The sequence below is a fragment of the Juglans regia genome, chromosome 3, assembly GCF_001411555.2.
Source record: "Juglans regia cultivar Chandler chromosome 3, Walnut 2.0, whole genome shotgun sequence".
Taxonomy (NCBI): Eukaryota; Viridiplantae; Streptophyta; class Magnoliopsida; order Fagales; family Juglandaceae; genus Juglans; species Juglans regia.
This window is the reverse complement of record NC_049903.1, coordinates 32,973,308-32,986,139: the sequence shown is the minus strand read 5'-3', so window position 1 is coordinate 32,986,139 and position 12,832 is coordinate 32,973,308. Positions and strand designations below refer to the sequence as shown.

General features: G+C 35.8%; 3 protein-coding genes across 3 annotated transcripts; 2 read left to right on the top strand and 1 right to left on the bottom strand.

Annotated features, from left to right (window-relative positions):
• Window positions 1–2,389: 2,389 nt before the first annotated feature.
• On the bottom strand, window positions 2,390–5,245 carry LOC108994938 (mitochondrial succinate-fumarate transporter 1). Its single transcript, XM_018970378.2, has 2 exons — window positions 4,543–5,245; window positions 2,390–3,200 (listed from the first exon to the last, which is right to left on the bottom strand). Exons 1-2 carry the CDS (start codon window positions 4,942–4,944, stop codon window positions 2,664–2,666), a joined length of 939 nt encoding a protein of 312 aa, XP_018825923.1. The 5' UTR covers window positions 4,945–5,245; the 3' UTR covers window positions 2,390–2,663.
• LOC108994865 (protein FAR1-RELATED SEQUENCE 5-like) lies at window positions 5,073–8,076 on the top strand. Its single transcript, XM_018970259.2, has 3 exons — window positions 5,073–5,191; window positions 6,655–6,675; window positions 7,128–8,076. The coding sequence occupies exons 1-3, from the start codon at window positions 5,073–5,075 to the stop codon at window positions 8,074–8,076; spliced, it is 1,089 nt and encodes a 362-aa protein (XP_018825804.2).
• A 72-nt stretch (window positions 8,077–8,148) lies between these two features.
• Window positions 8,149–8,676, top strand: LOC108994866 (protein FAR1-RELATED SEQUENCE 5-like). The gene has a single exon (XM_018970260.2). The coding sequence runs from the start codon at window positions 8,149–8,151 to the stop codon at window positions 8,674–8,676; it is 528 nt and encodes a 175-aa protein (XP_018825805.1).
• The last annotated feature ends 4,156 nt before the right edge of the window (window positions 8,677–12,832 follow it).

Here is a 12,832-nt window from a genome sequence, read left to right as displayed (position 1 = left end):
TAATAATAAGATAAAAATAATTGAAAATATATATGTATCCTAACAAAGCCTAAAGATATTTATATAACCCTACTTAAAAAATATAAAAAGAAATACACCTAAAACTAAAACGGCTAAGGCTTCGTTTGGTTATTAAACCCATCTCAATTCATCTTAATTTATTATTATAATTTTTTTAAATTTTAATATAAAATATAATAAATAATTTAATTTTTTTAAATTTTAAAATAATAATATTATTAAAAAATTATATTCTAATAATATTTTATTATCTCAATTCAATTCAATTCAATATCTAAACGCAGTTTAAAAGTATAAAAAGGGTTTTTTTTTTTTTAAGCTGCTAGCCTGCAGCACTTACCAAGAAGTCTCACCGAACGTTGTAAATTATTATTTTTTTTTTTTGGTTTTTACTTTTTTATCAAACACTTTCTTAAACTCTTTGAACATTTGAAAAAAATTAGTCATTAAAAACACTTCTTTAACCATTAAAAAAAAACTAATCGGTAGCTTTTTTTTTTTTCTATAGTCGCATTTCCCTGTTTTTTCATTTTAATAGCATCTATTTTTTTATCTTAAAATTTGTACTAACATTAGTCAAAAGAAAAAAAATTAATAGATAGATGCTCTCGTAAGGAAGTCATAGCTTAATGACTTTCCTTACCCCTAAAGACATGGCAATATTCTAGTAATGTTACATATAATCGTAAAATGTGTAAATGTCGTGCAGTCGTTTTAAAAAAAAGTGAGATTCACTATTAAAAAATTAATTTTTTTTCATGTAGGTCTTATATTTATTCACTTTTTTCAAAATAACTGCATAACGTTTACACACTCACGATTGCAAGTATCATTTTTCTTAAAAAATTGATACGCATAGAGATAATGGAGATTCTTTTTCATTTGAGTCTTGTTCTCGTTAGGCCGTAGAAATATGACCTGACAATTATTGCTCATGGTGACAAATTATAACGCTGAACCATCTCCTCCTATGATAATAATTAACGTATTTTCCTTTAAAAGGAATATTAACGTATTTTGATCAATGTAAAAACTTACAAAAATTTGAATAATATATTGATTCTATTTTCGTAGTTTGATTGTCTAAAAATCAACAAGTTTTAATATTTTTCTTCTTATTTTAAACGAGATTTCAATACCCAACAAAATGAGATATTAAATTCAATTATTCAAGGCACCATTAATATGAGATTTATGTGACTTTATAAGGAAATATATATGTGGAGGATAAAATACCCGACCTATTGAAGGCTAGACCCAACCTACCAAACCACACTAGAGGATAAAATGGAGAGGAATGGAGTAGGGGACAAGAAGTGATCATAGGTGCTAGAGGTGTGGGAGTAGGAGACAAGAAGTGATCATAAGTGCTGGAGGTGTAAGAGGAGAGGAAGTCAGAAGAAAGTGGGAAAATGAAGGAATGTTTAGACATGTCAAGGGTCAGACTTCATCTTCGCTGACAGACATGCAAAGGGATCGATCACATCATGGCAGGCAGGCAGGCGTAATGGGGGTGAGATAAAAGGAAGGAATCAAATGACCAACGGGGCAGCTCTTCTTCTTCAACCTCTCGAAGAAAACATCATTTCTAGCAAAAAGATCTCCAGCTTTCTTTATACAGTGAAAAATGAGAAGTTATAAAAGACTGTAAACAAGTATATGATAGTAGATTATCCCTTCCCAAACGCTTATGGACATAGGCAACATATCGAACCACATAAATTTGTTTGTCCCTCTCTTTTATTTTCCCTGAACTTGTTTTCCATTCATTGTCATGTACGTATGCATCGATACCATATAGCCGTACCGGAACACTGTCAAAAGCTTCAAACAACACCGATCAAGGCCCAAATCGACTGTTAGGCCGAGAATAACTATTTCTCTCATTCTGATTTGTTGTACAATTTTTCTCTCATCAATAATATCTATTGAGAATTTCTATTAACTATTAAATGTTATGCTCTCGCTTATTGCAAATTATTAGGCACAATTTTGTCCCTCCCTCAACGGTCACATGCTATATGTTCCTTCCACCTTATCTCCCTCCCCTCATCCAAAAGCACGGCACTCACCTCTCTCTTCCTCCTGCCAGAAAATACTGAATATTGATGTGATTAGTGTTTATGTTTTTTTTTTTCCTGCTAACGAGGGATTATAGTTTTCATACCGACTATATACCTAAAAATTGATGGGCGTTAAATAGTGTATCAATAAAAAGATTGTCCCGAAGCGATGTTAAAGAGAGTAATATCTTAAGAGACGTTTAGATTCGAAGATAACTTGAGATGAGTTGAGATGGATTGTGAATAGTAATGAAATGAGTTGTGAATAGTAATGAGATTTGTGAGTTAAAGTTGCTGAATAATAATGAATAGTAATGAGATGAGTTGAGATGAACTGAGATGACTTGCGAATCCAAATACCTTCTTAGACATCTGCATCCTCGACCACATCAAATGCCTAGGACTAATACAAAACAGATTTCCGGTGTGAGGGATTGTTCACTCTCGTCCCCAATTATTGATTTAAGTTTGAAACTGGCGTTGACCGTAAGAACTAAAATTTGTCGAAAGCAACTATCCAAAATTCCATGCCTGCAACGGAATTGAAAACTAGTACGAGCAAAATAACGTGAATGATAACTACAAATGTGCTCTGCGGATATATCTACCCTCATAAAAACCAATCACTTGGTCAGCCACAGTCCACATTATAGCCTGGCCAGGAGGAATCCTCATGAGCCGGGGCAAAAGTCCTTTCCACAACGCACGAAGCCCTTCCTCTGCATATATGGTTCTGATGGCATGGATCATACCTTTGTACTTCACCCCACCCCCAACCTTGCTCTGGGCCATCAGCCTTGTTTTCACAACATCAAATGGTCCAGTGCAGACAGGACCTGCAGTACCCGCAAGAAATCCCGATATCATAGACTGCCATGGTAGGAGGACTTTCCCATCACCTTCATGTTTTTTCCACAAGAGTACATCAAATGCATTTTTGGCCGTAAACATGGCAGACTGATTAGTTCCATTTCGCATGACAGTCGGAGCAGCACCTGCCCAGAGCCCAAGGAACCCTTCTTCTCGGATGATCATGCGAGCACAATGCAAAGGACCCTTATACTTCAGAAGCTCGGGACTCAAACCTCTCTGTTGCTGCAATCTAATTTTGACCACCTGTACCAAAAATCCCGGATTTTCTCATAGGACACACAGAATGTAATAATATAAGTAATGCCTGTAAGCTAGGAGTCCATTCATTCCATCCAAATATAAAAAGTACAGTAGTACCTCCTAATGTATCCCTATCACCAAAAGTAGACTTCATTTAAGCATACAACATACCATGTCTAATTGAGCAGAATTTACAAAAAACTTGTTATTTATACATATATCTTTCCCTGGGGGAAATTTAGCCAATCTCCACATGATCTTGTGGGGAAGTGCGTAGTAAGTTTTATGTCGAGATACATTTCAAACAAGACAAGGAAGAAGAAGAATTGGATGTGAATGAGAAAGAGATAAAGGGATTCTTCTCTTTGTTTTCCTATAAGTAAGAATGGGACACTTGGATGAAAAATCCATCCCATACCTGATGTTGCACCCATGTAGTGAAGACCAACATGGATTATCGATCAATTAGCACACATGCGCAATGAAAAGAGAGACATAGGTGCACCTAAAGACATGTATTATAGTATCACGATTGGATCAGTGGACACCAAGTATAACAAAGTCTGGTAATCCGATTCTGAAATCATTCTCCATTCGGATCGTGATCTAAAAAATAAATGGAGAAGGCTTGAGAATAATTAAGAAGGTGTTTAATTAAGAAAGTGTTTCATTTTCTTAAGCATCAACATTTTTTTAAAGCAAGAGAAATTTTAATAATGATGGAAAGAGATATTACACCCGAAAAAAAAGGAATTAATATTTCTAGTAACAATATTAATTCTCTATTGTTTTTAGGATTCAAATGTACTCAAATACAACAGAATCTTTACTTGATGTACGAGTCTAATTCCCTTGTGATAATAACTTATTATTTAGGGATGAATAGCATGTACCGACTTAATTTTAAGCAATTTAGAACAAAAAATGGCATAATTTCCTCTTCATTCGCAAAACTAGACCAAATTTATGGCGCCAGATGAGTTGATTTCACCTTTACCATTCTACGTTTGGATATTAGGGAGAAGGAATCAAGTACATTAGAAAGCTTAGAGATAACAAACAAAGCTCGAGATCCAAACAAAGCCTAAGAAGAACCCAGCAGGTGCATGCATCAACCTTATTCAACCCTAAGCAATCCAAGATTTGGAAAGTATACCAAATCAAATAAATAATAAATTAGAAAACGTACATTCAGCCAAAGGCATGTGACATAGTTGACATAACTCCCAGCCTCCAAAATGGAGATTTGAAGTTCGATACCCCTCCCCAAAATAAAAAAACAAAACAAAACGTACATTGAGATTTTTTTTAAAAAAAAATTGCAAGACAATTGTCTTCACCGTACCTCAAATGGCGTAACAATAACAAGAGCCTCAAGAACCCCAGCACCAAACCCGGAGAGTAGCCGCCCACGGTTGCTGAGCTTTCCCGTCTCGGAGTCCTTAAACGCGGACTGGAGCACAGCATTGGAGCCCATCCGAAGCGCATACTTGAGCGTCAGGTGCATGGCGAACGGGGTCAAGCCCTTCCAGAGAGCCCGCACACCTTCGGTGCGCACAATCGTGGTACCGCAGTGGATAATCCCCTTGTAGGTCCCAGAGCGGTCGAGCTGTAGCCTGGTTTTGATGACGTCAATGGGCTGCAGACAAGAAGCCTCCATGACTCCACCGAGCGAGCCGGATAAGGCTTTCACGTAAGGTGGGATCGTTTTCATGGGGGATCCCTGCGGTTGCTCTTGCTTATTCATGGTTTGGGATTAGCCTTCGATTAGGGGTTGAGATTTGAGAAATTGAAACTCTTTAGGGTTTTGAAAGGGAGGGGCGGAGAAGAAAGAAGCAGGAAAAGAGAGCTGCGTTTTGTCTTCTTCCTTGTCCAATGGACCACTCCTCCCGGAAAAGGAGGCAGGAGCTTCTCGGCTGTGGGGTTGGCTCTCTTAAGCAAAGAAGCGGCCCATGTGACAGACGTGGCAAGATTGTGGTTGCTGAAGCTGAACTGTAAACTGTACGGTGTCCACGCCAACTTGGACTATCGGTTTCCGATATGATTATTGTAAGGAAAATGCTTACTCCACAGATGAAGCCCACCGATTTCTTTATTTTTAATTGTTTTTATTTTTATTTTTTTACTTAATAATTAAAAAATTATTTTTAAATAATATTATTAATTATTTTTAAAAAAATATTTAAAGATATAAAAAAATATATATATATACATTTAGTCTGTTCGGTGACCTTCATCTATAGACGTAACAGCGTCTTATTATAATGCATATGTGATGAGAAAGATGGAGGTTAAGCAGTATAAAATAAAATAAAATAAGTTAAGGTATCGGTCAAATAAATATAGAAAAATGTTACTTTTATCTAATCAATTTGTCTAATTAATTTTTTTTTATTTAATAATTAAAAAAGTGACTGATATATTTTTTTTATATTTTTTAAAAAATATTTTAAAATAATAAAAAAAATATGAATAAAAAAATTAAAAATATTAATTTAACTTAACAGTCACTTAAAACGGTGCCAATAACATAAATTGCTAACCTTTTTATATGTTTAAAAGTTAACTAATTAAATTAAATTTTTATTTAAAAATCACTCCTACTGTTTTTGCAAAACAAGAATTTATACACCTTCTCAATTGAGACATTATCGATTTGAGGAATGCTTCTGGCCGGTCCGGCTGGTTTTAGTATAAAAACAGCCCTTCACTGATTACATGCCACATCAGCTATTACACATAATAGAAAAGTGAGCGGCCACAGAGAATCACAACCTAAACACAACCCTCTTTCACAATTCGATGCTCAGTCCGCGTAACTCACAATACTCAATCCACGTAGCTCACGTATAGACGACAACACAGTTTCGACTCCCACGGTTGCAATGCCCACCTTACTCCGCAGTCCATCTCTTGTCGACGTCAACCTCTCATTCCGACGCACACAGTTCTGACGCCCACCTCTCATTCCGATGCCCACAGTTCTGACGCCCACCTCAACGCCCCACAGTTCCCATTGATAGTGATTTCTCATGGAAAATCGGTTGGATGAAACATGGGAAGGAAGTAATGTAAGCTATTTTATTGTTAATCTTCATTGATTCGTTCTATTGAAATGCCCTGTTTTAATACCGTCTATTGAAATGCCCTGCTTTGATACACACACAGAGAGACTCCTAGAAAATACTATCATAAAATCCCAAAGCTAAGAAAAATCAGACAAGCCCACATTCAAAGAAAAAACAATTTTTTAAGGTAGAGAATACCTTAGAAAATCATATACCAGTAAGCATTGACTGAAATAGTTTTTCCTATTTTTCCTAATATAAACGATTGGTCAATGCTATTGTATGAGTGAGGCTTTTTTTTTTTTTTTTCTTGGGTATACTACGAATGGGTTACCACATAGGCCGGCGATAATAGCACATTTTGATGTTTTTGTATATGATGAATGTAGGATTCAATCTGATCTGGTAAGGTAAATGATATATAGTTCAAGGAATATCAAGAATGTTATGACATTTGAACTATAAATTCTGGGTTTTATATTCCATGGAAAACATATCCCTGCATGCAAGAAAAAGATCCCAAAAGGATCCAAAAATTTCTTCTACTTGGTGTTTGTAATTTCGAAAACCAGAAATTCTAGTATTATTCTTATTTCCCAACCACGAGGAAATTTCAATAGGCTGGCGAGGATATTACATTGAGTAGAGGGAATATCTATCATTAGTGTGTGTTAGATGATGATTTTACTCATTATTTTGCACAGTTCCAGATTTGCACAGTAGAGGGAATATCTATCATCATTAGTGTGTGTTAGAATAGTTAGTGTTAAAATCTCTTATTGTTGGAGAATGTCTCTTGTATAAATAATGATTTTTTAATGTTATGTTTTGTATGGAATGAACAAATTTATTGGTTTGATAGTGAAGAACGTGAGGATGGGGTGAATGTTAAAAATGGTATGAATGTTGAATATGGTATTGATGTTGAAAATGGTATGAATGTTGAAGATGGAGTGAATGTGGATGGAGAAGTCAATCCGGTTAGTGGTCCACTGGAGCCAGTCATTGGTATGTTATTTGACGATGTGGAAGATGCCAAAACATTTTATAAGGCATATGCAAGACGAAAAAGTTTTGCAATTCGGACGAATCATACTCGGTTGTCGAAAGATAAGAAAAAATTATGTGCAGTAGACTATGTTTGTACAAGGGAAAGATTTCGGCGAGTAACTCGGAAAGCAAAAGAACGAACTATGCCTGAACTTGTTGAGACTAAGATTGGATGTAAAGCTTTGATGGGTATAAAAAAAGATGGTGAAAAGTGGATAGTCAACAAGTTTGTGCTTGGGCATAACCATGTTCTACTTACACCGAGAAGTGCTAGTTTTCTCCGTGGACATAGGAGAGTTACTAACGTTCAAAAAAAACTTATAATGACTTTGAATGAGTCCGGTATACCGACAAAGAAGATTATGTCAGTGTTGAGTAAAGAATCAGGGGGTGACTTCAATGTTGGTTGTATTGGGAATGATGTCGAAAATTACTTGGGAAACAAAAGGAGAAAAAAATTTGAAGAGGGGGATGTGCAACGGTTATACTCCTATTTTTTGGAACGACAACTCAAAGAACCTGGATTTGTGTTCTCCATGCAAATAGATAAGGATGGGTGTATGGGAAGTTGTTTTTGGGCTGATGCTCGTTCAAGAGCGACATACCAACATTTTGGAGATGTTATCACGTTTGATGCCACCTACTTGACCAACATTTATAAAATGCCATTTGTGCCGTTTTCAGGAGTTAACCATCATCATCAGACCATTATGTTTGGTTGTGCTTTGTTAGTTAATGAAACAACCGAATCATATATATGATTACTGAGAACATGGCAAGAGGCAATGCTTGGGCGTGCCCCTTCAATCATAATTACAGACGATGACAAAGCGATGGCTAAGGCCATTGCAGAGGTACTCCCAAATACAACTCATCGGTTGTGCTTATGGCATATTCTACAAAAGTTTCCCGAACACTTGGCCCATGTAAATAACATGTTTCCGGACTTTCAGAAAGATTTTCGTCATTGCATCCATGAGACAATTACCACTAATGAATTCGAAGAGGAATGGGCTTCGATATTAGTGAAGTATGAATTAGGAGAAAATAATTGGTTGAAAAATCTCTACATCCGACTAGATAAGTGGGTTCCGGCCTATTTGCATTCAACATTTTGTGCCGGTATGTCAACGACTCAAATGAGTGAAAGCATGAACAAATTCTTTAAAGACTATGTTCGTTCAAGTACTATGATTAGTGACTTTGTTCATCAGTATGAAAAAACTCTAGATGCACGTTACTTTAAAGAGAAAGAGAAGGATGTGCGGACGAAATCTACTCGTGCGATTTTGAAGACACCTCTTAAAATTGAAGAGGAGGCAGCAAAAGTTTATACAAGAAAGTCTTTTATAATCTTTTAGGATGAGCTGTTCAATAGTCTATTGTACCTAGCAAGAAAGTTGTCCAAAAAGGGTGAGAGTAAGACATATGGAGTCGCAGCTTATGGTAAAGAAACACCTCTGTACCACGTGACATTGGAGGGTACTGAAGGACATGCCACATGTACATGCCATATGTGGGAATTTATGGGGATTCTCTGTAGGCATATCTTGTATATTTTTTGCAAGAAAGCTAAATTAAATAGATTACCACAGCATTATGTTCTGGAAAGATGGACTATTACTGCTAAGAGTCGACCTATTCATGACATACCATGCCCTGAAGGGCAATTTCGGCAATCACTAGATGAACCTATGCTGAGAAAAAGTAAGACCATGATACAACTTTAAGACATTGTCGAACTTGGATCTCAGTCAGAAGCAAAACAAAATCACCTCACTCGTGCACTAGAGAAGGTTCACCAAGAATTACTTGCAATGGAAGATCACGTTGATACTCAGGAAACACATTTTTCAGATAGATGTGATACTTGCAATAATGATCAAATGCTTAGAAGTCAAGTTGTATTTAACTTTTCACAAACCGTCCAGGATCCTCCACGGGTGCCAAAAAAAGGTCTTCCCAAAGCTTTGAGAGTGAAAAACCCAAAAGAAATGCAAACATCAAAGAAAAGGCGTTGTAGTATTTGCAAGAATGAAGGGCATTCTAAAAACAATTGTCCTTCAGTAAGGTATAATTGTTTTGCAATTATTTTTGGTTTCTTGGTTTTTAATTGAAGAAGTTAAAAAAATTTGTGTTTTGTTGTTGTTTATGTAGGGATCTTGGCCAACAACTGAGAACATATCACAGCATTTGGATTCCTAGTGCAAATTATCGTATACTATGTATGTGTAATATTTATCGTCTCTCATGTCATAATGAAATAACTTCATCCGTGTTAATTTAACCCGTGTTTATTTTTATTGTGACAGGGAGTAACACAATGGATTGTGAGCTTTGAAGAGTAGCATTGCAACTTTTATTTTTGTATGAATCTAGAGAACTTGAATGTAGTGGTGATTTATTTTTGTATAGAAGTTGAATGCAGTGAAGAAGTATTTTTGTATGCATCTAGAGAGAATTGTGTAGCACTCTGTATGGAAATTATATTGATTTAGAATGATGCAATGTATATATGGAGTAAAGGTCTATGTTTTACTATTATGGAAATTGGAAAAGATTCAGAAAATTTTTACCACCTGTTTTTGCAGATTCATTAATGATTCAAGTGCCTATATGTGTGAAAACAGGAATACATGAGAAACAATACAATTAATAGGCTGCATGTGTTGTCTTTTTTTTCTTCCTATTTTTCATTTTCATTATCTAGTAGTCAAGATATGAAGTGTGAACGAGTCCCATATCAGTGACAGGCAGTTGGAATTTTGTACCATATCGATCGGGAAAAAAGGTGTTGTTTGGAGTCATTGATGGTCTTTTTCTCATGCAGATCAGTGACAGGCAGTTGGGCATTTTCTCATGCAGGTTATGTTTGGCAGTTGGACAAAGTTCCATTTACACACACATGCACACATATAATGGCATCACCACCACACCCAACAATAACTGGAATTCATGTTCCATCGTAATGTGCAAGCTGCACAATAACTCCAAATAGCCATTCATAAACTAAATTCATAAGCTTTTACCAATATATTCAATACATCCAAACATTCAATACATGTCCAAAACTTACTAATACATTGTAAACAGTCAATACATGTCCAAAAGTTACCATTACATTAATCACAGAATTTTCAATACATTAGTTATAGCATTGGCCGACACACATTGTCGTTCTTTGGCAACAAAAAAAATACAACACAAAATATGGAAAAAAAAATAGCCATTATATGATCAACACTTTCAACATTCCCTTGTACTTCTTTTCCATTGTTTTCAATTTGGATTGTTTGATGCCTACACGTTCATGAAGTACCCTCTCGTTCCTTCGTTCAACTAACTCCAACGTCATCTTACAACAGTTGTTTTGGTCACTTTGAAGATCAATCCATTCAAAAAATCGACATTGTGTTTTATTTTTATAATTTGGACAATTGTAAAATTTTCTACCAAAACTGTTGATTTTTCCAGAAATCCGTAGTTTCGCTCGAATTCCACAATAGCAAAATGGTCTCTCCATTGGTACTCTGTCTTCCCCTCTTGCAGTCCAAGAACTTGAGCTGAAATGAGAACCATAAGATGTTATTTTCTGTTAACATGTTTGTCAACCTATGCTAAGTCGCATTTAACTCAGCAATGTAGAATAGTATATGACACTAGAAACTGATTGCTCAGAAAAATGATCTAATTCGATATATGATTAAATGATTAGAAATCTTGTGGCATGGTTCATCTAAAAGAACACCGTCATAGAATGCTAAACAAGGCAAACCATAGCATATTATCATATATTGATCTACTTTGACATATGCAATACTATCATAAAATTTAAACCTCTTTGCAAACTGGAGGGGGTTCTATGGCAGCCCCTAAACATAGCAGTGTGGAAGACGGTTCCTATTTGTCCAGTATGATGTATTTGAAGGGAAAGGAATGATGGAAGTGTTTAGGAAAGTGAACGGACCTTGGAAGAGCTTAGAACTTTCTTCAGCAATACTTTGTTTTTTTAATAGCACCTATAAATTTTTATGTTCCTATTTATTGTATACATCCACTTGGATTATGCCTTTTGCATTTTTCAATAAGATTTTCGGTTACTTCTAAAAAAATAATTAAAAATATTTTTTAACTCTAATTGCACATTCCAGATTATGAAGTTCACATAGAGAGAAACATCATAATGAAGAAACTTCCATAAGCATAGATGACATATTAACAAATCAACCCTATAAAAGGAACTCGGATTAGATATAAACTTAGCAATGGAGAATCTATGAGCTTTTGGGTTCTTCGCTCTTAATCGCAAGAATCAGCAAAAATGGATTTCTTTTTTGGGTTAGAAATTTATATTCCCAACAAATTCATCGCCAATGGTTATAGACTTTTAGTACCAAACATTTGAAAAGAAAAGTAGACAAATCAATTGAAATTATGAACATTATAAATGAAAAAATAATTAATTTCTCCACCACGTTCATTCTTACAGCTTATATAACTTAATCACTTTAAGTAAAAATGAAGAGTTCCATAAATGAATTACCTACTCATTCCGCACCGTAGTTCCAAATTTTGTGGTATATTCAACTAAGTGCTCGGCAGACGACAACACTAACAGATCGGTTAGCCTCTCTTCTTCAACAAAATCATTCTCAAAACTGCTCCACTCAACGAAAATCATGGTCAGCAGCCAAAATCATGCTCCACTCCAACGAAAATCAAAGAAGATTAGAGAAATAAGAGAGATTACTTACTGTTCTGTCGCGAAATTATGGGGTCATTTCACCACCATCGTCGCGAGATGGGTTCTGTCGAACTCGCGGGGCTTCCACGGGGTGGGTAATTTCACCACCACCGTTGCGAGATGGATGGGTATTGGTCGTCACAGAAAGGGGGTGGGCTGAGAGGGGCTTCGATTTTTTTTTTTTTTTTTTTCACACAGAAGAGAGGGAGGGCACGGGGGGGAGACGACACAGAAGAGGGTATTGGCCGTCACAGAAAGGGGGTGGGCTGAGAGGGGCTTTGATTTCATGCTATAGAGGGGTTAGGGGGGGTTAGGTCAACAAAGCGAATGCATTCGATGAAGACGACACAAAGACTGAAGAGTCCCAACCTGGGGGGAGACGAGAATGATAACTAGAGGCGTTCATCGTATGCAACTCAAAATAACAGGTGAATGTGTGTGTCTCATACGTGGCATCACATCATTGACGGGTTATTTTTATGCGTTTCTAAGCTCGACTGGCTCTAAGGTATTCTCTATCGGATTTAGGTAGGATTATTTTATCAAATTTAACTTTTCAAATTGCTTTTTAGAAGTAATTATGATCATTATTGTAAATAATATTCTAAAACGACCATGTATTTGGTGGGGGAAAAAAAAAGTGGATTACTGCTTCTTCAAAGATTTATATGAAAACCTTTCTATGAACAATTGAAAAAGACATTTTATAAGGAGAAAGCAAATGTACCTTTAAAATGATGGTATGTAAAATTATTATCATACGGAGAAAAGAT

Bases quoted from the DNA above. Each gene is read 5' to 3' on its own strand.
- LOC108994865 (XM_018970259.2), top strand. From the start codon at position 5,073: ATGGACCACTCCTCCCGGAAAAGGAGGCAGGAGCTTCTCGGCTGTGGG. The intron at 5,192-6,654 runs GTAAACTGTACG...TGATGAATGTAG, and splicing joins GTGGTTGCTGAAGCTGAACT to GATTCAATCTGATCTGGTAA. The intron at 6,676-7,127 runs GTAAATGATATA...TTGGTTTGATAG, and splicing joins ATTCAATCTGATCTGGTAAG to TGAAGAACGTGAGGATGGGG.
- LOC108994866 (XM_018970260.2), top strand. From the start codon at position 8,149: ATGGCTAAGGCCATTGCAGAGGTACTCCCAAATACAACTCATCGGTTG.
- LOC108994938 (XM_018970378.2), bottom strand. From the start codon at position 4,944: ATGAATAAGCAAGAGCAACCGCAGGGATCCCCCATGAAAACGATCCCA. The intron at 3,201-4,542 runs GTACGGTGAAGA...TTTTTGGTACAG, and splicing joins TTATTGTTACGCCATTTGAG to GTGGTCAAAATTAGATTGCA.